Source organism: Felis catus, chromosome A2, assembly GCF_018350175.1.
Source record: "Felis catus isolate Fca126 chromosome A2, F.catus_Fca126_mat1.0, whole genome shotgun sequence".
Classification (NCBI taxonomy): Eukaryota; Metazoa; Chordata; class Mammalia; order Carnivora; family Felidae; genus Felis; species Felis catus.
Window position 1 is genome coordinate 139771909 of NC_058369.1, and position 22412 is coordinate 139794320.

General features: G+C 38.1%; 1 protein-coding gene across 23 annotated transcripts in view; it reads right to left on the bottom strand.

The window, feature by feature from the left end:
• Positions 1 to 22412, bottom strand: part of CADPS2 (calcium dependent secretion activator 2) — a 540930-nt gene that overhangs the window by 18825 nt on the left and 499693 nt on the right. For 21 of the 23 annotated variants that reach the window (XM_045052688.1, XM_045052669.1, XM_045052676.1 and 18 more), the window contains 3 exons: positions 18977 to 19060; positions 18846 to 18878; positions 7444 to 7551 (listed from right to left, as the gene is read on the bottom strand). In XM_045052688.1, coding sequence (XP_044908623.1) covers positions 7444 to 7551; positions 18846 to 18878; positions 18977 to 19060 — 225 coding nt within the window. The other 2 variants (XM_045052675.1, XM_045052682.1) reach the window with 2 other exon arrangements.

Here is a 22412-nt window from a genome sequence, read left to right on the forward strand (position 1 = left end):
GCCAGATGAGGTGCCTGTTTAAGCCTGTGTTGTTAATTAGCTGATTCTACCAGACCTGCCACATATGTCCAGGTGCCTCATGCAAAGACGTCTATTTCTGGGAATGTGCCAAATGACCATTGTGTTTCATGATCACATTTCAGGAATATAAGGAAGAAGCCCACATATTTCTTGAAGATTCTTTTGAATTATCAAAGAAATAAGATCAACACGCTACAATACACTTTCTCGCGGAGTTTCTTTTAGGCAATTAGGCACGCGTATCTCAAGTTTCCCAGGTTTTAATTCACCCACAGCTGAGATTCAAATGAGGGCCTCTGGCGGCGCTGGGCTGCGTCTGGACTTGCCAGAGCTATTCCGGCACCCACCGTACATCAAAAAGTAGACTCTTCAATAAATTCTTATACTTACAAATAATAGCTTAACATTAAAATAAAGGTTATTAACAAAAACGAACCAGACAGCCGTAATTCGAGAGCAGAGGTTTTAAACAGAAACAAACTCAGGAAACAAACCGCTAAGGAGCAAGCTGTGGAGGGCGTTTACTGAGGCAGACAAGATGCTCCGCGGAACACGTCTGACTAGGACTACCTTAAAAGAGGTCAAACAACTTCAGCGTGAGACCAAATACTGTAGGTAAAATGAAGCGGAAATATAGACAATTCAACACAAAAACCAAACACCTGGGGAACGATGTATCAAAGCCACTAACAGTGTCAAAAGTAACACAGATAACAAGTGGAGATCAAACTTTTTATCCACCTTTAGGACGCAATGAGGTACTAAACCATGTTTAGTCTGTAGCACAACCACGTTTAGAAATACATTACCTCAAATAGCCTCGAGTCCATCATTGAACGTATCATCCAGCCTTTCCTATCGATGAAGGAACATAATGGCTTTGATATGAGAGTGATAGTAACCTTTAATTTTGATTGGTGACAGGAAAATCATGGTTGGGCATAATGGTCCAACAGTTAATGTTTTGTATTTGAATTCTTTTTATACAGAGGCAAAACCAAAGAGAACATCCTCTGTAATGGGAATCTAGACTGATTTATGTAGTTTATAGAACAACTTCCTAGTCATTTGAAAGTAAAAGATTATTGAAAAGAAGAAAACTGCTCTTTTTAAATTAACATTCACATACTAGAGAATATACCTATAATATCTTAGAATTATAAGAAACGCAAGAAGACAAAGAAGTTTTCAGTCTTACTGGGCTGCAGCCTGCATTCCCAATAAAGAGGCTGATTGCACACACAAAGAAATTTATCCAAAGGACTGAAAAAGTAGAGTCAGCTTTAAATACATATCATGGACGGCATCACGGTAGGAAAGTTTCATCTAGCAGCCACTATTATCCAAGCTCTGTTGATTTCAACTATTCTTGTGAAAATCAACATGATAATAAACTGAATCTTTAAGGAAGTTAAGAAGAGTAGTGCTGATCTTACTGAGGATGAATAAATTCCGGAGTCACAAGGTTTGGGCACTGGTGTGAAACTGCATTCAAAAATTCTGAGCATTTCTGCCCTTTCTTATTTCAGAGTCAGAGACGAGAGCACAGAAATGGAAAATGACTTTTATTTTGAGAAATATAGTCTCTTGTCATAGGTTCAGTTTTTTTTTTCTTTGTATGTTATCGTATCTTAGGATGGCTACCGAATTCACGTAGATAGTGTAGGTCAGTTTTACTTAGAGTGTTTAATGTAGAGTTGCTTTACTGAAAAGAATTCTTTTCAAGGAAAAGTCCTGAGAAATTAATCCTTTATAAAAAACTATAAAAAAAAACAAAACTATAGTTTGATTAACTATCATTTAAAGAATTACTTTTAATTTTATAAGACATCACCACAATATTTAAAAAAAATCTCATTGAGATGAAACTCCTCAACAATTAAATATTTAATCAGTTTATAACACATGAGAACATTTAATCTGCATGATTTACCAATTAAATACTGCACCCTGATGTGTCTTCAGCAACATGAGAGCTGAAATGAAATTGTTTCAAAGGGACTCAAGAAGGGCAATGCTCAATAAATATACAAAGATTTAAAGAGGTAGGTGGGTTTAGTGTGCATCCTGGACAATAAGATGTATTTCAGTCAACCTCTAACTACCTCCAGGTTGTAATATTCTTGGACATTAGGAAAGGACCACAGCGCGTGCTCTTGGGCAATTACTGCACAGGTCAGTTTTGACTCTGGAAACACCACCACTGTCCAAACCAGTCTTGCGGGAACTACCCAGCCTCTCTCCCGACACACAGGAACCTGTGGCTAGCACTGCGTGTCCTGAAGCCTGAGTGTGTGGGAAGAAGCATCACAGTAGACATTTAAAAATGGGTCTTAAGAATTAGAAGATCTTTGTCATACTTCTATATCGGGATTAGACAATTGTAGATGGTTTCGATTTGATAAAAACTTTAAAAAGGTTGCCGACAATGGTGTTTAATATGTAAGAAAAAAAACACACTAGGGTAAGAGAGATTGCACAGAAAGCTGAAAAACCAGTTGGCGCATCCATGACCTCTCTCCCTACAGGAGAACTTTAAGATTTTTCTTACCCAGATAAGGCACATTTTTTCTAAATTGAAAATGTAAATTTAACATGGAGATTTTATTTTTTTATTTTTATTATTTTTATTTTTTAGACAGAGAGAGACAGAGCATGAACGGGGGAGGGTCAGAGAGAGGGAGACACAGAATCTGAAACAGGCTCCAGGCTCTGAGCTGTCAGCACAGAGCCCGAAGTGGGGCTCGAACTCACGGACCATGAGATCATGACCTGAGCTGAAGTCGGCCGCTTAACTAATTGAGCCACCCAGGCGCCCCTAACATGGAGATTTTAAACTCAGCATGTGTAACGATGACGGCTTGAGAGGAAGAGACAGTCTCTGTTTAAAATACTCTGGTCGCTCAGAAAGATTTTGCATGAATATGGAATGGATGAGTTCCAACTATTTTTCTAAAGGGGTTCAGAGCCCTGGTGGTAGATACACGGAATGTCATGGTACAGCTATTCTTTTATACAGAATCTCTTTTTTTCTTTATCTATTGCACTTGCTGTTGATTCTTGGGTGGGATACCTGCTTTCACTTGGCCATGACAAAACAAAACAAAACAAAACAAAACACCTTAAGAACTGCTACTCTGGGGTGCAAGGCTTAGCATCCAACCAATCCGGTAATTTTTGCCATCACTGCTAACATAATTGAAACTAATTTAATTTAGTTGTTTTAAAATCTGGAAGATATTTCAGAAACCGTCTGGAGTTTTGGACCAATTTCTTCAGTTTGTATGTACTAACTATACTGAGTCTTAGGCAGGTGACATAACTTCTTGACACTCACTCTGACAATCAATGGCAGAACCATGGCTGGAACTCAGAGATCTGGATTCCTGGTCCAGGCCTCTCCCATGGTACTGTGTTACCATTTCAGGTTTTGTAAGTCTAAAGTATGGTGGAGATAGCATAGACTTTATGGTGGAGATAGCAGAGACTTTGAAACTGGAGAGACACAATTTCAAAGTCTGATTCAGCAATTCACAAGTCACTTATCTTCTATGAGTGGCAGATTCCTTAACCTGAAAATCAGCGCAAATGGAGATGATGGCATCTAGCTCAGCAGGTTAGAAATGATATAGGTAAAGCACGTAGCACATTTCCTGGTACATGGAGGTGCCCTGGGAATGCTAGTGATGACAGCTAGGGCCAGTATTATTATTTTGATAATTTGAGAAGATTAGGGATATACCTTAAACTCGGTTCCTTCTATTAGCAGCATGGATCTGCCATTGTTTATTTATACTTTTGAAAAATTATTTCTGTGTGATGCAGAAAATGTTTCAGAAGTTTAACTACTTATGGACTGAAGTAGAATGTCTTGGTTCTTTGTCCTAATATGATCTCTTTTTGATCTTTCAAGGGTACATTTGGCTTTAATATTTTAAAATTTAATGTAAGTCTAAAGGTCATCCTATATTTAGGGTCTTGAAGGTAATACAAATTTTAATCATTCCTGTCTTTAAGACTCTGAAGTTAAGGAAACAAAATCCCTTTCCATGGAGGCTAGAACAATAATAATTGCGGTGCAAGATGCTCAGGAAACTGGACCATGGCTTATGGCTTCACGAGTTGTACATGGATGACCGTAGGAGGTACCGTTTTTGTTTGTAGATGCATGCAAAGCGATGGACACAAATCTAGGGTAATGGTCATTATTTGGCCTTAGGCACTGGTACAATTATGCAAATAGAACCCTAAAGTATTTCACCACAAATATCATGAGCCATTAAGATGCTTAATTGATCAAAACGTTTCTGAGGCCAGAAATACAGGTAATTACTACTCTCAGGGAAAGTTTCACAGAACTTTCAATAGTCTTTTCTGTGAGCAGAGCATCATGCAGAAAAAGATTACTTAGTAAAACACACGAGTTCTTTTTTAAAGTGTCGGCATCGAAGGCAGGATGAAAGTATGTCTTCGGAATAATTGTTTTATATAAAAATATTGTAATTTGTGGGATTTCCAATATGAAGCGAATCTCGTTTGGGTCAAAAGAATATCCTTCTTAAGGAGTGAAGTTCTCATACTGAATGACCAGAAGCTGGATGCCCTATACCCTTACCTGGGTTGGTTAAACCACAAGTATTGATTCACTGCAGTGCGTGTGCATGTATGTGTATATGCACATTTTCCTCTGTGTCTGAAGTTAGGGGTCTCTGTCTCTTCCCCTCCCTCTCCCCCCTTCTCCTCCCCCTACTCCTCTCCTCCCCTTTCCTCTCCTCTCCTTTCTTCCCTTCCCTTCCCTCTCCTTTCCTTTCCTTTCCCTCTATTTACTTCTTATTTTAATTGAAATAGCAAAAGTTTGTCGTGATGCCTGAATAAAATTGTTCTCTTCAATCTTGTATCTGTAATAGACTAAGGTTGCCAACAGTATTTATAGGGTCATTATTTTCAACTGTTTCTTGACATCTAACAATACTATTTTAAGTTCCAGCCAAGAGGATTTCCAATAATTATATAATGTCTCTCAGTAATGATCTGTTGCTTAAGATACACATTCTGTTTTACCTTTCAACACATACTTGATAACCTCTCATTTACTAACTATAATTGAGGCAAATTCAGTCTTGGCTAATTAGGGGCTCTTAGTACCCCTCATACATGTTATTCTTGATGACATATCAATAGAATTAGGGTCTACTTTTTATTTTTAATTACAGTAATAAAAATGTGCAATTTAAAAATATTAGAATGTTTAAGGACATTATAACTATTTCACAAGTAACAAGTCCACTGTTCTACTGGGGATACGCAAAATGACAAAACCTTCACAACCAAAACAGAACGGTTGCTTGTCAAGAGTTCTTTTCAGAAGCAAACTTACCGCCATGTCAGACGCTTAGTTATCAAAGGAAAGTGTACATAACCAGGGCAATTAACCTAGACATACTTTTACATTTTTTAAAGAAAGCTCTATGCCCAGTGTGGGGCTTGAACTCATGACCCTAAGATCAAGAGTCATGTGTTCTGGGGCGCCTGGGTGGCGCAGTCGGTTAAGCGTCCGACTTCAGCCAGGTCACGATCTCGCGGTCCGTGAGTTCGAGCCCCGCGTCGGGCTCTGGGCTGATGGCTCAGAGCCTGGAGCCTGTTTCCGATTCTGTGTCTCCCTCTCTCTCTGCCCCTCCCCCATTCATGCTCTGTCTCTCTCTGTCCCCCCCCCAAAAAAAAAAAAAAGAGTCATGTGTTCTACCGACAGAGCCAGCCAGGTGCCCCCTAAACTAGACATAATTTTAATGTTGGCCCTTTTAATGTTGACTCTACTTCAGTCAGCTCTGTTGGTTATTGTTGTCACACAAAAAGTCTTCAAAGAAAGTTTGGTGAATGTGAGAGAGACGAAGTAGGGAATATCTTTATAGCGAAAAAATTCTACCTCTGTTATGAACTGATGGCTGGCTTTGTAGTAAATAGGTCACCAAGATAAAAAGTTGAAGATGTTAAGAACACACACACACACACACACACACACACACCCCTACCTCCCTACCTATAGTGGCCTATTTCCAGATGATTCTATCTTTTCCCATCATAGAAAACATGCTTCAGATATACTAAGAATAAACATAAAGGAAATAACATCAATCCAATTTCCCTATTCTGTTCAACATTTGTGAAAATTACCACATAAGCAAAAAAGGTAAAAGAGAATTTGGAAGTAAAACATATGCTTGTAAATTCAGAGCAATACCAAATGGAAGCAGAAGTTGCTAATACGGTTCCAGTATTTTGTAAAAGAGCCAGCTGGATAGATGATAATTTTTCTACCCCTGCAGGGCATCAAAGCTTTTAGGAAATCATTCTTTTCACACATATTAACACTTAGCTTATTAAAACAGATGATACTTTTATTGTAAAACAGCCTGGGTAGAGGCTAGAAGCATAAAATATGAAAGAGGAGACTCATGTTGACCACCGGATCTGACAAACAGTGAACACTGACACAACAGACCATGAAGGAGATGATGACGTAGCAGGACCTTCTGTAACTGCCACAGCTGAAGTGTCACCGCGAAGCCCGTGAATTGCTGTTATGAAAACATTTGCGGCAACTTGCATAATTAAATGAAACTGCCAGAAAATCATTTCCAAAATGCAGGGGAGATGTACATAAATAAATACAGTTCAAAGCAAATATTCCATTTCAGCATCAGCATTGTGGTGAATTCTGGGAAGTTCCAACACAAGCAAAAGCACCATTTCCTTTGAATTGACTGTTAAATAATTACAAATGAATGACAACATTGTTATTGAAATGGATTGCTCTCTTAGTTTCCTTTACAGATACCAGATAAATGAAACTTAATGATCAAGCTCTCTAAAACCACACCCCCCTACTTCTAGGAGTTGCCTTGTGGAAATGAAGACTTTTGTGCTGATAAAACCCCAGGGTGATACCGTTAGCATATGCCAGTGCTGTAAATCAAGGGGAAAGTGTTCAATAACAGTAGATTGGTGGTGGATATTTGGCTTTACTGAAGCTTATGTCTTTGTGCAACTAAGGAGCATGACGTTGACTCGCAAAACTTTACGAGGAGGGGCCAACTCCATGCCAGCATTATCCTGTTGAGGGAATGCACAAAGGCAAGCGGACCGATGCTGTACATAATGGTAAACTGGTTATCATCCTGCTCGTTAAAATTAACCTTAGAAGGTTTTTGAGACCTCCATTCTAACAGTGACACTTCCCACATACAAAAGAAGCCAATTAAGCCTTCTGTCAACAGTCAGAGAAATAAAACTATCAACTGTATTAGCCGCATAGAAGAAAGGGGATCAGAAAAGGAGTCTGCTTTGCAAACATATCATCAAAATGCAATTTTCCCTGCACATATTTCTATGATGCCAGGAAGCCTTGCGAGGGCAGTTACTTACATCAAACAGCTTTTCTATATACATTTCCTCATTGACCTTTTCTCGAAGAATATCCTGGTTTTGCCGAACAAACATGATATAGGTGTCTGCCAGATCCATTCCTGGTTTCTGTGGTAGGGGAAAAGCATGGGGAATAAAATGTCAGGTCTCAATTGTGAAAACATTATTAAAACACAACCTTAAAAAGTAATTCACATATCATTTCAAAAATTACGTTAGTAAATTATGCTCAAGACCAAAATCAACAATGAGCACCTTCAGTAAATTCTGTAATTAAAATAAATAAAAGTTTATTACTGGTGTCTGTAACTTGAGGTCACGGTTATTCATCATTATGAAAATGAGTAGAGACGTGTGGCTGTAAACTACTAGGTATCTTTTTTCTTTAATGGCTATCTTTTTTTTTTTTTAATTTTTTTTTTTCAACGTTTATTTATTTTTGGGACAGAGAGAGACAGAGCATGAACGGGGGAGGGGCAGAGAGAGAGGGAGACACAGAATCTGAAGCAGGCTCCAGGCTCTGAGCCATCAGCCCAGAGCCTGACGCGGGGCTCGAACTCCCGGACCGCGAGATCGCGACCTGGCTGAAGTCGGACGCTTAACCGACTGCGCCACCCAGGCGCCCCGGTATCTTTTTTCTTTAATGGCTATCTTGAATGGTTAATATGCCGAGCAGTATAAATGAATGATTTTTTTTTTTAAGAAGTCCCCACTTGAAATAATCCTTTCCTAATTTCCAATACAATTTACTTGTCACTATCTCTGGCTGGTTTATTCATATACATTAAAAACAAAAATGTTAGTTTTCCTTGGATTGCCTGCCTCAACTACGATCAGTGCTCAAGGCATACAAGGTAAATTTTATTAGTTTGAATAAAATATTCTTAGGAAGATATTGGGCAAAAAATTTAATGGATTACAAAGTGAAATGTAAACCAAAATTTTGTGGATTATCCATTGCTTCTACTCATTCGTACTTATCTATCTCAAAGATTTATTTTAGAAATACAACAAGAATATCAATGAACCAGTCTCCTAAGAAGAGTCTAAAGTGTGATTCAGATAACTTTCTGAAGGTATACAACATCTGGTGTCTTGTGATGTTAGAGGAGATAGGGCAGTTAATATAATTCCTCCTTGTTACAAAGTCTACGAAATCAGTACTAGGAAGGGACAAAAATCTGAATGGCTTCCAAAGAGTTTTCCTTCTAGACTTATCTTTAGTTCTTTTTTTGTGTTTCAAATAGCTAGACTAGTTAATAAAAATACTCATTTGAATGATCTACACTTGGGGTTGATTCATAATCTGTACTGAGGTATTCATTTGATTAGAATACGGCATTAAGGGGCACCTGGGAGGCTCAGTCAGTTGAGTGCCTGACTTAATTTCAGCTCAAGACACGATCCCAAGGTTGTGGGATCAAGCCCTCCTCCCCTCCTCCCACCCCCATGCTAAGCATGGAACCAACTTAAGATTCTCTCTCTCTCTCTGCCCCTCTCTCCTGCTCGTGCTCTCTTTCTAAAATAATAATAAAGAATATGGCATTAATAATAACAAAATGGTGGAACTGAGGCCCAAGTCCATTGGTCTTGTATCATTTCATATTCATAGAATGTACTTATAACCTCCATCATCAGACTCACTTTGCAAAGTAAATCTTGCAAGGAAACGAAGTGAATGAGAATATCGTTCATTTAACAATTACTGCTGCAAGAAAAAAGCATAACTGAGTATCGTGGCAGCCCCTCTCCTTAAATGAAGGACAAAAATTTCTTACCACTTTTTTTTTGGTGGGGGGAGGGCGCATATTTTATATACAATGATAAAATTGCCCATCTCTGTGGGCACAGTGCACAGTATAGGCAATGAGCATATGTCACTAATAAAACTGAATTTGATTTTTTTGGTAACAAAGTTATTTCTGGGTAATGCGAGTTCCTTCTGGGTAAGGAAGCTCTTACTGCTCTTTTATTTAGCCTGAAGGGAAACATATGCCACATAAATTCAAGGATCCCTTCAAACATAACCCTAATATGACAAAGTTAGTTATCAGTTATAATATATATACTTAAATGTTTTCACTGTTCTTTCCTTCAAGAGCATCCATATACAATGTAGGGAATAGGTTTCAAACCCAAGGGAGGCAACTTATCAAATTCATTCCTTTACTATTTTTCTGCATAATTCTCTTGAGCCATGTTTGAAAGTTTAAATACAATGACATGGATAACCAAGAGAACCCTAGGTTGTTTCCCTTTCTTTCCCTCCCTCCCTCCCTCCCTCCCTCCCTCCCTCCCTCCCTCCCTCCCTCCCTCCCTCCCTCTCTCCCTCTCTCTCTCTCTCTCTCTCTTTCTTTCTTTCTTTCTTTCTTTCTTCTTTCTTTTGCAGCCAGGGGTGGGGAACTATATATCACTTTTTCCAGTGAAGAGGCAGGGTAATTTGTACAAAGATTACTACTATTAATACTTGAAGAGTGCTAACCCATAAGATAAGTACTTCTCTCCACGCTTCTCAAACTTTGTCAAAACATCAGAAATGACAACATCCAGGAAACATACTGCCACAGAATGAAAACAGCAACAGAACACTGGTCTACGTACAATGGATAGCATATAGTTAGCTCAGCATCTGAACCTCAGCCAGGTGCTTGGAAACAAAATACTATGACATATATAATACCAAGCAGTCGGGCACAGTTCAGCTAACCTGAGAGTTACAGAATATACAAACGAGAGGTTTGTTTTCTCCATCATTTCTTACCCTGCTCAACCTCATTTTTATTTCTACCTTTTGAAAGAAAAGTAGGCTTACAAGTTTTATCTAGTCAATCACTTGACCCATCAAGCTCACTGGAAACTAACTTATAGCTAGGAAGACTGGAGAAGAGTGACTTTAAACACTTGCCATAGATTCTAAGGTCATTTTTTCTGTTTTTTTGATCCCTTTCAAGATAACATTGGACAAAATATAATACTGTCCAGGAGGAGTTTATCTTCTAACATCTGAAACTAACAAAACACTTTATAGTTTAAGCCTAAAAGAATTTTAAAAGCTGTTCGTTCCCTTTGGCAGACCCAACGGATACGATCCTGAAATCTGTAGGTTGAGACAGTTCTACAACTTTCTAAGGAAATAAAAAGCTCTGGTTGAAAGTGTGAAGTAAAGCTCATTTAAAAGTTTAATCCAACAAAACTAAGTGTTTTTGTATTTTGTTTTCTTTCTTTCTTTCTTTCTTTTTTTTTTAATTATACTTTCTCCCCTTTTGGCAAATTAAGATCCACTTGCCTGGAAAACAAAACCTAGAATTCTTACATTTCTCATTAGCATTATTTCTTTATCTTTGAGCTGTTTACCTATTCTTGAAACTGTGACATATGGGAATTTCACACCTAGTGAGTATATTTTCATGTAGCTGTGGCATGAGACTATAATCATTAAAAGAATATACACAAGTAAGAGTAACTGCAACAGTTGGTGACATTTACCAATTAGAATTATGGTTCTTTATCCCTCCTTTAGTGTATGAAGGGTAATTATCTCTGATAAATTGCTGAAAAAGATGTAATTTTCCTTTTAAACAGTTTCTACTTACAGTACAAATGTGTTTGGATAGGAGACATTATCACTGGTTCAGTGCTCCTTTGTGCAAAGACTCTGTTTTATGGCAGTAAAATTTACATACTTTGGAAGTCACTACATCTAATTCCATTATTACACGTTATGCATCTAATTTCATCATTAGATGTTATCTTTTATTAGGAAATGAAGTTTTGTTAAAAAGTAAAAAAAAAAAACCCAACTGAACACACTCTGTTAAGGCTTCATTTTGGGGGGGGGGTGTAAATGAATGGGAATGCATGTGACTGCTTGGCAGAGACAACAAATTGCTACACGTATTGGTACAAGTGGGTGTCCACTAACCTTATCAAAGTAGAGGTCTATTAAACCTCAAAAACTGTGGATATGGATGAGGTTTTGTCAAGAATATCGTAATCTAGAGAGCTAAATTTATTATTTTTTATTTTTTTCATTTTTTTTTAATGTTTATTTGTGAGAGAGAGACAGAGCACCGGAGGCAGAGGGGCAGAGAGAGAAGGAGTCACAGAATCCGAAACGGGCTCCAGGCTCTGAGCTGTCAGCACAGAGTCTGATGTGGGGCTCGAACTCACGGAGTGGAAGATCATGACCTGAGCTGAAGTCAGAGGCTTAACCAACTGAGCCACCCAGGCGCCCCTAGAGAGCTAAACTTAGAAATCTGTTCTATATTGATAATTATAGATTTCTTAATGAACATGAGAAAACAACAATTGAAACTAGGTAGCAAGCATGCTACGCATTATCTACCACTTAAACACTTTTTTGCCTTCCACCATTTACACCTCTGAGATCCTTGGTTCACTAAGCACTAACTTCTCCATCTTGTCTGTTAGGGCAGTAATCTCTAAATCAAAATAGGAATCCTGAATTCTAATTTGTTTCAAAAAAGAACAAAATTTGGCTAACAAAGTTAACACAAACATCACAAAATTCCCCCATGAGCATAAAGAAATCAGTAAGTGTGGAGGGAAATATAGTATGGTGAGGAGCGTGTCTCTGACATTGGCGGCATAAGTAACAGAATACACCAGTGAGTGAGTGAGTTTAAGTAAGGGTGTAGGCTCCAGCAAATTTTTTTTTAAGCGTTAATCACTAGTTAACCTAGTGGGATGAAAATGCTGTTTAGAAAAGGAGAAAAAAAATTCCTTGTTAATTATACGCTGCAAATGCTCTTACTTCCTGCTGCTCTACCTAATCCCACAGGTGCAAGTCTTCACCCTCCCTATTCATGGGTAGGTGGGTGCAGTGCTGCCCCGGTCATTTTCCACAGCAACGGATTTAGATGCAGAAGAAGCCGCTTAACCTTCCATGGGAGGTTAACAATACACTATGCAAACACTTTCATGGTGTCTGTTTAACAAGGAGACAGATTTTTAAATATACTATTCTAGTCTCAAAGATTAACCAGAAGCTACAGTATAATTGACTTAATGTGAAAGTGCGCTTCTCATAACCTAAAAAAGCTTGCCTTGAAGAAACAATCAAGGGTGGGGCTGTGCTACCCTGATGGGTAAGAATCTGCATGCGTGGATCTTGTGAGGTTTGAAACAATTGAACACCTTCTCAGTGTGAAATTGTAGTAGGAGCAGTTTCTATGTCAGCTCTGGCATTTCAGATACAGAAATGGTCTGTAACTGATCATCAGGGAACACAGGACATAATTCTACAAACATACAACTTATCCCAGCTATCATTAACAATATATATCTTTCGTTCACTGTTCAACATATTTTTTCATTATTCTGACATTCATGCAGCCATTTCTACAGTGTTACATTTGAGTGAAAATGTTCTTAAAGTTAGGGTTTTCAAAAAGCATTTGGAGTAGGTTTAGTAAGTTATATGTTCTCAAATATTTCCAAAAATAGGTTTTGAGTATCGCTACGATGATTATGGTGTAAAAAATATATTTTACCAATTTTGTACAAAGTAGAATAATTATATTGTATCCACATTGAAAAGCAAAAGGAAATAAACAGAACTAACCCTTCAAACTAGGTTTATGCCATCTTAAATATTACATCAGCCCAGGAAGAGGAATAATTCATAAAAGGAGTGGGGGGGAAGAAATGTGAACGATGAAAATGTCACGATATGAAGTTTTCAAGATTTCTAATAGTAGTTTACCTAACTTTTTAAAACAATAAAACAATTTTCATTGTTCTTAGAAAACCCTCCAAACTGTTATTTTAAGCAGTGAAGCAGGCAGAGTCACCTTTCTCTCTGTTAAATTTAGCGGTATTCAAAATTCCATTAATTAACACTATTATACATTTTGACTCCAAATTGGGAAGTAGAAAATTCTGAACTAAAGATAATGGCACCTGCATCCATTTGAAAACGTCTTTTAGACATGGAATATGCATGTTTTAAGTATGTATGTTTCCTTTAGTCCCATATTTCTAAGACAGAGATGGTTCCATGTCTCCAGAGTTCTTGCTCTGGAAAAGAGTCTCCCGTCTGCTCCCTGTGAGTATAGTTGGTAAACAGCACGTTCCCAACACAATGTTATGAGAGTATACCAGAATCTGCTATTATTAATATTTGTGTAACTTCTGTAGTCATATTGTTTTCACTCTTCAGTTCATGTGAATGCTTCACACTATTTCTTCTACATTGTGATATATTATTCACAGGTCTAAGCATTTGTATGTACCAACATACAATATTGTTATTTGATATTTTGTTGTATCGTTGGGGGAAAATATCTTTCCAAAGAGGAGGTTATTTTAAGTATTAAAAGGAATACTGAATAATGGTTTAAAACACTAGCCTGAAACCCTCAAGGAAAAGAGGCAGGTTGACTTTGAACTGAGACTTATGGGCTCAATTTTAATCTTACTATGTCTTGCTCACTTGAGCCTATGGGCTTCTAGAATCTCTCCTGTTATTTCCGATCTGTAATAAAGATCACCAACATCTCAGAGTTTAGAGGAAGAGGTGCTGATACAGGACTGCCAGACAAGAAAAGTGCCAATATAAGTAGCACCTAATTCCTTTATACTCTTGTTTTCATGAGTAATGATTATAATGATGATGAAGGTTCTCAATCTCAGTTTGTAACAATGTTCACTAACCTTTCCCTTGTCTGTCTATAGTTGTTACAACGTCAACCACAGAAATGACACTAAGGACTCAAAGGCCTGAAATTAAAATGCTGTGGCTATCATTTCATTTAGCTTTTAAAATTTAGATTGACTGGAATTGATTTACTCAGTCCCAATTTGGAACATTTCAGATTTTGGCTCAAAGGAGACCTGAGGATGTTAGAAGCTCAAAGCCAGAGGCAGTCCATGGATTTCCCTTATAGGGGAAAAGCCAGCCAGAAAAAAACAAAACAAAAAACAAAGGAACAAAGATGAGAGAAGCAAAATGCTTATCTAGAAAGGGCAATAGGCACCCTCCTCTTCTCCTGGAATGGTGAGACTTTAATCTGGTTCTAGTGTGCATCTCTCCCTCCAGGTGAATATGCCCAGGGGGCAGGTGCTTCACTCTCTGGGTTCTGCCTGGCTCTCAATTGGACGTAAAACACTGATATTCAAGCTGCCTCATCTAAGAAATAAAAAAAATATCCGAAGCAAAGGAAGGAGGGAAAATGCCATGGTCGTTGAACCGACCAACTATAACTTTATTTTTAATTAACAAAAATCCTTATTCAACTTTTAACCATCAGCAATGGGCACTAACAAACATTATTTTAAGTCATCTCTATGCCCAGTGTGGGGCTCAAGCTCACGGCTCCAAGATCAAGAGTCCCATGCTCTACCTACTGAGTCAGCTAGGCAACTATACCTTTAAAAGTCACCAGTGATATACATGAAGTGTTTAATATTCTAAAATAAAAGGAAAATACATGAAAAATGATCTTATTTGTTCACTGTGGAAGGCAGAAGATTTTTCTTTTGGAAAACAATCATGTTCTGAAGCAAGCAATGGGAACTGCAGAGTAGTGTATGAGAACAGGAAGCATCACTCCAGGTAGAAGCAATAACAATCCTATTTATTTCAATAGTGCTTTACCTTTACAAAGAACTTTTATGTTAATATGTTCACTGAACCTCCTAAGAGCCGAATGAGGGAGACAGCACAGGAATTACCCATTATCCTCAGCGCGAAGGTGGGAAAATGGAAGCCCAGGCGTCGGACAGCTAGTAGGATGCAAAGGGTGGGATCTGAACGATATTTTGGTTGCTTACAATGTTTGGTGATTATGAATAAGGCTGCTATGAACATTCATGTGCAGGTTTTGGTGTGGATGCACGTTTTCAAATCTGTTGGATAAATACCTAGGAGTGCAAACGGTGGGTTGCAGGTAAGACTCTTTAGCTTTGTAAGAAACTCTGTCTTCCAAAGTGGCCGGACCATACTACTTTTACACCAGCAATGAATGACAGTCCCTGTGCTCTGAAAGCCCTGTCAGTATCTTGCCATTGTCAGCTTTTCTTAAATTTAAATTTTAGCCACACTAACGGGTGTGCAGTGCATTTTAGCGTGCATTTCCCTACCAATTAATGATGCTGAGCATCTTTTCATATGCTTATTTGGTATCTGTATGTCTTTGGTATAGTATCCATTCTGATCTTTTGCCATTTAAAAAAAAAATTTTATTGTTGAGAGTTCTTCGTACATTTTAGACACAAGTTATTTACCAAACATGTGTCTCTGGCTTGTCTTTTCATTCTTTTAATTGTGCAGAACAGTTAATTATTAAGTCCAATGTACACTGTTTTTCTGTCATGGAGGTTTTGGTAGTGTACCTAAAACATCATCACCAAACCCAAGACCACATATATTTTCTCTTATGTTTTCTCAGTTTCGTAATTTGCATTTTACTGGTAGGTTTTTGGACAGTCTTGAGTTAGTTTTTGTGAAAGGTGAACCACTGTTCTTTTTTCTTGTGAGGTTCTTCTAAAAAGAATGCTTCAGGGAGGCATACTTGCTGGTGTTTTAGCATAAAAAACAGTAACAGTCAACAGCAACTTACAGCTTTTGAAGTTAATATTCACAGGCATCAGTAATAATCTGCCAAGGCCAGACTATGTCTATGGTTTAGTATGCTCTGCTAGGAGGGGAGAGTGTGGGGGGACAACTTGATTTAATAATGGCGCTGGTAAGCTGGAATTCATCTACAGTTGTAGCTGTTTTCATGCTATGTCTGTTTCCCTATCTCTTTCATCCTGGACACTGAACAGCTTGTGGGCAGGCAGTGTATATTTTTATCATGTAAGCCCAGCGCCTAGCATTTAGTGTTACATAAATATTTAATTAGTGAGTTCAGTGAAGAAACTGAGCTTGTGTAATATAGAAAGTAAGAATTTCCCAGACAGTATATCCCTTTGAATAGCCACCACACCCTTTGGGAAGAGGAGGCATGATTAATTATCATCAGATATTTGAAGGGCTATCATGCAGAAGAGGGATTAGAACCAAGGTAGAATTCATAGAGGTACAGAATTTCAACTCATTAAACGTGAGAGGAGGCTGCAATCACTGAAAAAATTAAGAGACTGAATGAATTTTTGTGAGGGATATTGGGGGAAGGGCTTTCGGCACCTAGAAGGAAAATGAATAAACCTCTTTCTGTATCTTTCAACTCTGAAGTTCTGCAAAGTCTAACAGATCTAGGGCAGGGTCAGGTTAAGAACTTCAGAAGCCCTAAGAACGAAAATAATTATTGTTTCCCGTTCCATTTATGATTCAAAATAAAAACAAAACTGTATTATAAAATATGTGCTAGGAATGCCAATGAATTTCATGTGTTCCTATGATTCCTTGTCTTTTTCTAAGATAGGAAATATAAACTATTGCCCTTAATTTTCCCATCCTCTCTTTCGTGCTGTCACTTTGCAAGACCCTACATGTGACTATTTCTGCTTATTGCCCAGTGCTGATTTTCTGATTCTATGTACAAGACACGGAGTATGTCAAAACTTCTTTGGGAATCATTTGTAAGATTAAAAAAGGCTTGTTACAAAGAAACCCCATGCAAAGGCAGGAAAGTCCATGGCCTTTTCATTTAAAGTATCTGTTTATACTCTTTTTAAAATTTAAAAAAAAATGTTTATTTACATTTGAGAGAGAGAGAGAATGAGAGTGAGAGAGCCAGCATGCAAGCAGGGGAGGGGGAGAGAGAGAGAGGGAGACTTAGAGCCAAAGCAGGCTCCAGGTCTGCCAGCTGACTGAGTCACCCAGGGGCCCCACCATTTATACTCTTAACTACAGAGAACAAACTGATGGCTACCAGAGGGGAGGTGGGTGGGAGGATGGGGCACGTAGGGGAATGGGGATTAAAGAGTACACTTATCACAATGAAAAAAAATATAAAATGATACAAAAATCCATTTATAATAATTATAGCAGCAATAAATCTGGGGACTATCTAGTCCACAGTATAAAATGTGGTTCTGCATTTTAAAGATAAGAGCTGTCTACTACTGGTATACAAAGCTTGCAAGGATTCAAACCACTAACATTCATAATGACAATCTAGATGTGGTGCTGCCCAAGCACAATCTTAAGCAAAGATGACTTCTATTCCGTTTCCATTTAGTTTTAATTTGTAAACTTTATTTCCGCTGTGTTCAAATTCTTTGAAAAGTGATACATATGCCAATATATATATCAAACAGAACATATTAGGCCTTGACCATATACGTGATAGTAGGATGAAGGCAAAAACTAATTTGTCAGGATTATCAACTTAAAAATGCTGCACTAACTTGATTATATTTATCATGTGAATTTTTTTTTTAATGTAGGCATCACACCCAGCATGGAGCCCAATATGAGGTTTGAACTCACAATCCTGAGATCAAGACCCTGAGATGAGGTCAAGAATCAGACTCTTTACTGACTGAGTCACCAGGCACCCCTATCATGTGAATTTTCTAATTGTAGCTCATGGTATCTTAATCTTTGAACAGATTTATAGGTTACAAATTATTTCCCAAGAATTTTGTGAAAAACCAAATGTTAAAATAAGTGAAAACTGATTTATAATACTTTTTGTGTTTAGAAAACTAGTTCTTTAACTGGTCCATCATTATTGTTACTTTGATTCCTATAAGAAACCTATTACAGTTTTTACATAAAGGGAAGAGAGAGTGAGCATTTTTCTACAAAAAGAATGAGGCACTTTCTACCATCCTAGAGTATGTAACTACCCTCTGCAACTGACATGTTCTCACAATGACTTGACCTCCAAAAGAGTTCCCAAGTTAAAATGGACAATATACACTGAAATAACCATGTCAAGCCTTGCCATGAGGGCTAGCACTTGCTTAAGGAAAATAAACTGCTCCCTTAGGAATTGGCACTTACTGTTTTGAAGATTTGAAATAAACCTGTGGGAAACCAAAATTATTTAAAAAAATTATATATGTGTGTGTATATATGTATACACACATGTAATACATGTAACACACATATACAAAGTTTTCTGAGAGAGACAGAGACAGTGTGAGTTGGGGAGGGGCAGAGAGAGGGAGACAGAATCCCAAGCAGGCTCTCTACTGTCAGCATGGAGCCCAACCTGGGGCCTGAACCCACGAGACCATGAGGTCATAATCTGAGCCATGAAACCATGAGGTCATGACCTGAGCCGAAACCAAGAGTCAGATGCTTAACTGACTGAGCCATCCAGGTGCCATATATATATATACATTATATATATATATATATATATATATATATATATATATATACACACACACACACACACACACATATACATACATATACATATATATATGTATGTATATACATATATATTTATTTTTTTAAAGACAAATGGAAAAATACTTACTGGAACATCAACATATTTTGCAGCTGCTTTCACCTTAAGTGGAAAAGAGATAATTATAAGAATTATTTTCTGAACTGTTAGATAAGTACTGTGACAACAGTCAAAAGACAGAAGAGAACTCAAATACTTACAGTGAATGACAGGATGGATGAAAAGAAAGTGCCTTCATCATATCTTGACAGCTTAGACAACACCCCTTCCAACACTGAAACAAACTGTAATTGTTTACAGTGAGTATCTAGAATATTTCAAAATAATAACAGGGCAAACAATCCCAAGCCAACTTCTCCCACGGCACAAAAATGCACATCGAAGCGGTGGTGTTGACTTGCTACATTTACTCTTTCATTTTGAAGATGGGCTCAAAGGTCCTTTTCCATTGCTGGAAATAATACACAAGGTTTGTTTTTGTTTTTTAACAACAAAGAATAACATGTAATAGCAGTCTGGTCACTATACATGTGAGATAACTTAAACCATTAATAAATAACTTGAAATTCCTTAGACTGTTCCTTAAAACAACTTTCAACTTCAATATAGATGTGTAGAAGCAATGATGGTGAAGTTTAATCAAATTCTTTTCTATTGTAAATCACTTGACCATTCCCCAACTTTTTCTATCTATAGAAGAGGATGAATAAAGACCAGATAACGAAAGACATGTGTAACCTCTGAGGCTCTTGTAACACTGCAGTCAAGTCTGATATCAGTTAACAGGCATTAACCAAGCAGTTCTAATTGGGACATACAAGGATCAAACCTGCTTTCAGAAGCTTACAAAGCCATTGGAGAGCTAGAACAGATAAACACACTGCAGGCAGCAAGGTAAAGAGTACTAGACTGAGCTTATATAGCCTGATTCCTATACTGACTACTCTGTGGGCTCAGGCCAACTACTGCATCAATCAGTTCCCCCATCAGTTAAAGTGTGTGTGTGTGTGTGTGTGTGTGTGTGTGTGTGTGTGTGTGTGTGTGACAAATTAAATTTGCCTGACAAGTGTTGTACATTTCTAAAATTTTATATTTCTATGAAGTGAAAAGATGTCTATACCATAATATGATTAAAAATGTAGGAAATTACATTTCAACGAGTGGCAACATTAAAATCTGGCAAGAAGATAAAGAAATTAGTTAAGAATATACTGCCCCGCAACTTTCCTCTTTAGAACTAAAATAATATGCACTATTGACAAATTATAAACTCCCAAAGGGAAAATACTGACAAGGTTTTTTAAATACGAAAAAGGGAAATTAACGAAGGCTGGTTTTTGTTCACATAGCAGCTTCTTCAACAAAGTGATAATAGTTCTAGGGACACAGCTTATTGGTCTCTGGTGACCAGAGAACTCACTGAGAGTGCACAGGAGATAATCTTTTCTCTATGGCTGGTCAATTACTGCAAAATAGTTTATGCAAAAGAAACAAAAACTTCCCTATAGGTTTCCCCATCACATCATGTGCGACATGATGTAAGAACACAGAAACAAAATCATGCAAACTGCTGACTAAAATTTTATTTTTAAAGAATGAAAATTATGTATGGTTCGTTAGTTATCCTAAGGGATACAGACAGCAAAAAACACAAAATTACAAATTGCTCACAACTACTAAAAGTCAATTTAGCACTTTCTTCCTGCCCATTAGGATTTCTTACCAGTCACAGTTGGCCAACTCAACTTGATGTGGTTTGCAAAGACCCAGAAGACCAATACTCCAGGGTTATGTCAAACCAGGGGAAGGGAATTCCAAACTTAATGGCCCTCTGTGGAAAATGCTTCATCTCTTCTAACTCCAATCTTGAGAGAGCCAGTGTGTGCCAGGTGATCTCATTTGCCATGAGGAGAGCAGAGCGACAATTGCTATGGTTACCGGACAACCTGAGCCAGTGAAGGCTCTAGCATGGCACCTGGTTCTTGGTACCCTTGAGTGGGTATACGTGGACACACATGGGTGGTGCTGAGGGACAAGGCAAGGTAGAGGCAAGACGCCTGTGGATGGATTTAGAAGATCTTAGCTCAAGTTGTAGCCACGCCAATCTCTGGCTACACGACAATAGTCAAGCCATGAGCTTCTCTAGCTTTAGACTCATCAGTCAGAGAGGGAAAGAAAACGGCAGCCATCATGTCCATCTTAGAAGGATCAGTGAAGATCATTTGAGATATTTTATGTGCAGGAACTGTAAAAACAGCAAAACACTAAAGAAATGCAAAGAACAAACTATCCATTATATAGGTCTAGAAATGTATAAGTCACAGGGTAATGGGCGTAGCCTTAGGATTGTTTAGGGATAAGGAGTAATAATGAGTTTGGTTACCAGTGAATGGGTCTAATTCAATTTAAAGATACCTACTGAGGCAGAACAGATTTGAAGCTGTAAATCAGACGACCTGCATTAAAATCCCATCTGCTTTAAGGTCGTTTGGCTGACAGCAGAGGAAGGATGCTTTGAACATAGGTGGTCTGGCTCCAAAGCCCATGTTCATTACCAGTAGACAGTTGTAAGTATTAAATAAGTAATGTGCTCAGCATATAAGTATTCAATAAATGTCATTCTGTTATTATTGAGTACCTAATGTGCAAAATGCAGACAATAGGAGTCTCAGACCTTTCCTTTCAAGAACACACAAACTAGTGGAAGAGACAGGCAGAAAGTTTTAAGGTCCAGCAAAGATGGGCAAACAGTGTAACTGAAACAGGAGGAGGGAAAGCATGGCTTTTAACTGGAGGACGTTAGGTAAGCGTCATTTACAAGGTGGCACAGGAGCTGATCTCAGGAGGGCAGAAATGGAGGGTTAGATAAAATGACACTCAGGCAAGCCTACTGGTGGATGGTTTTAGGGCAAAAGGTTCCCCACTGCAGCATCTGGCAGCCTGTGTGTCTCACCATCTCTGGTGAGAACCAAGCCTGGGTTGTAACCGTGTAAATTCTACATAAGGACCGGTTGGCTGTTGCATGCATTTCACAACATTCTTTGCCTCCATTTTAACAATAGCGGACAGTGTCTCCTTGAGTTCCTCTCTACCCCAAATAGTCCTTGGGGAGGCATAATACAGTGGGGACTTTTATGTGCTTACATGGCAGTGAACAGCATCTGCACCACTGGGATCAACCAGCCCAGCCATACAGTTCCTACAGGAAGGCTGTCTTTGTGAGATTTCTACGAGACATATGTGGTAGAAGAGCTGCCTTAGAAATCAAACTCTATTAAAATCAGGATTGACTAATAATGATATATTTTCCGTCTGGCTGTTAATTGCACAAAACAGCAAGATTCCAAAGAAATCCAGTTAAATGCTGGGTTTAGTTGCTGTGTCTTTAACCGCTTCCTGTGAACTTTCTCAGTACAGCTCAGGGAGTATATAAACACTTAGGGGTTTGCCTTGTGCTCTCTGTTCTCCTGAGGGTGTCGGGTTGGAATGAAACACTGTAATCTCTTTGTTTCCCTGCTCTTTATTGTAGATGCCATTTACTGGGTTTGTTTGAATAATATTTAACACCTAAAGTCTGTCTGGGTAATTACCAACTTTGCCTCACTAGCACACTCTCAAGGAAATTAAAGATGAAAA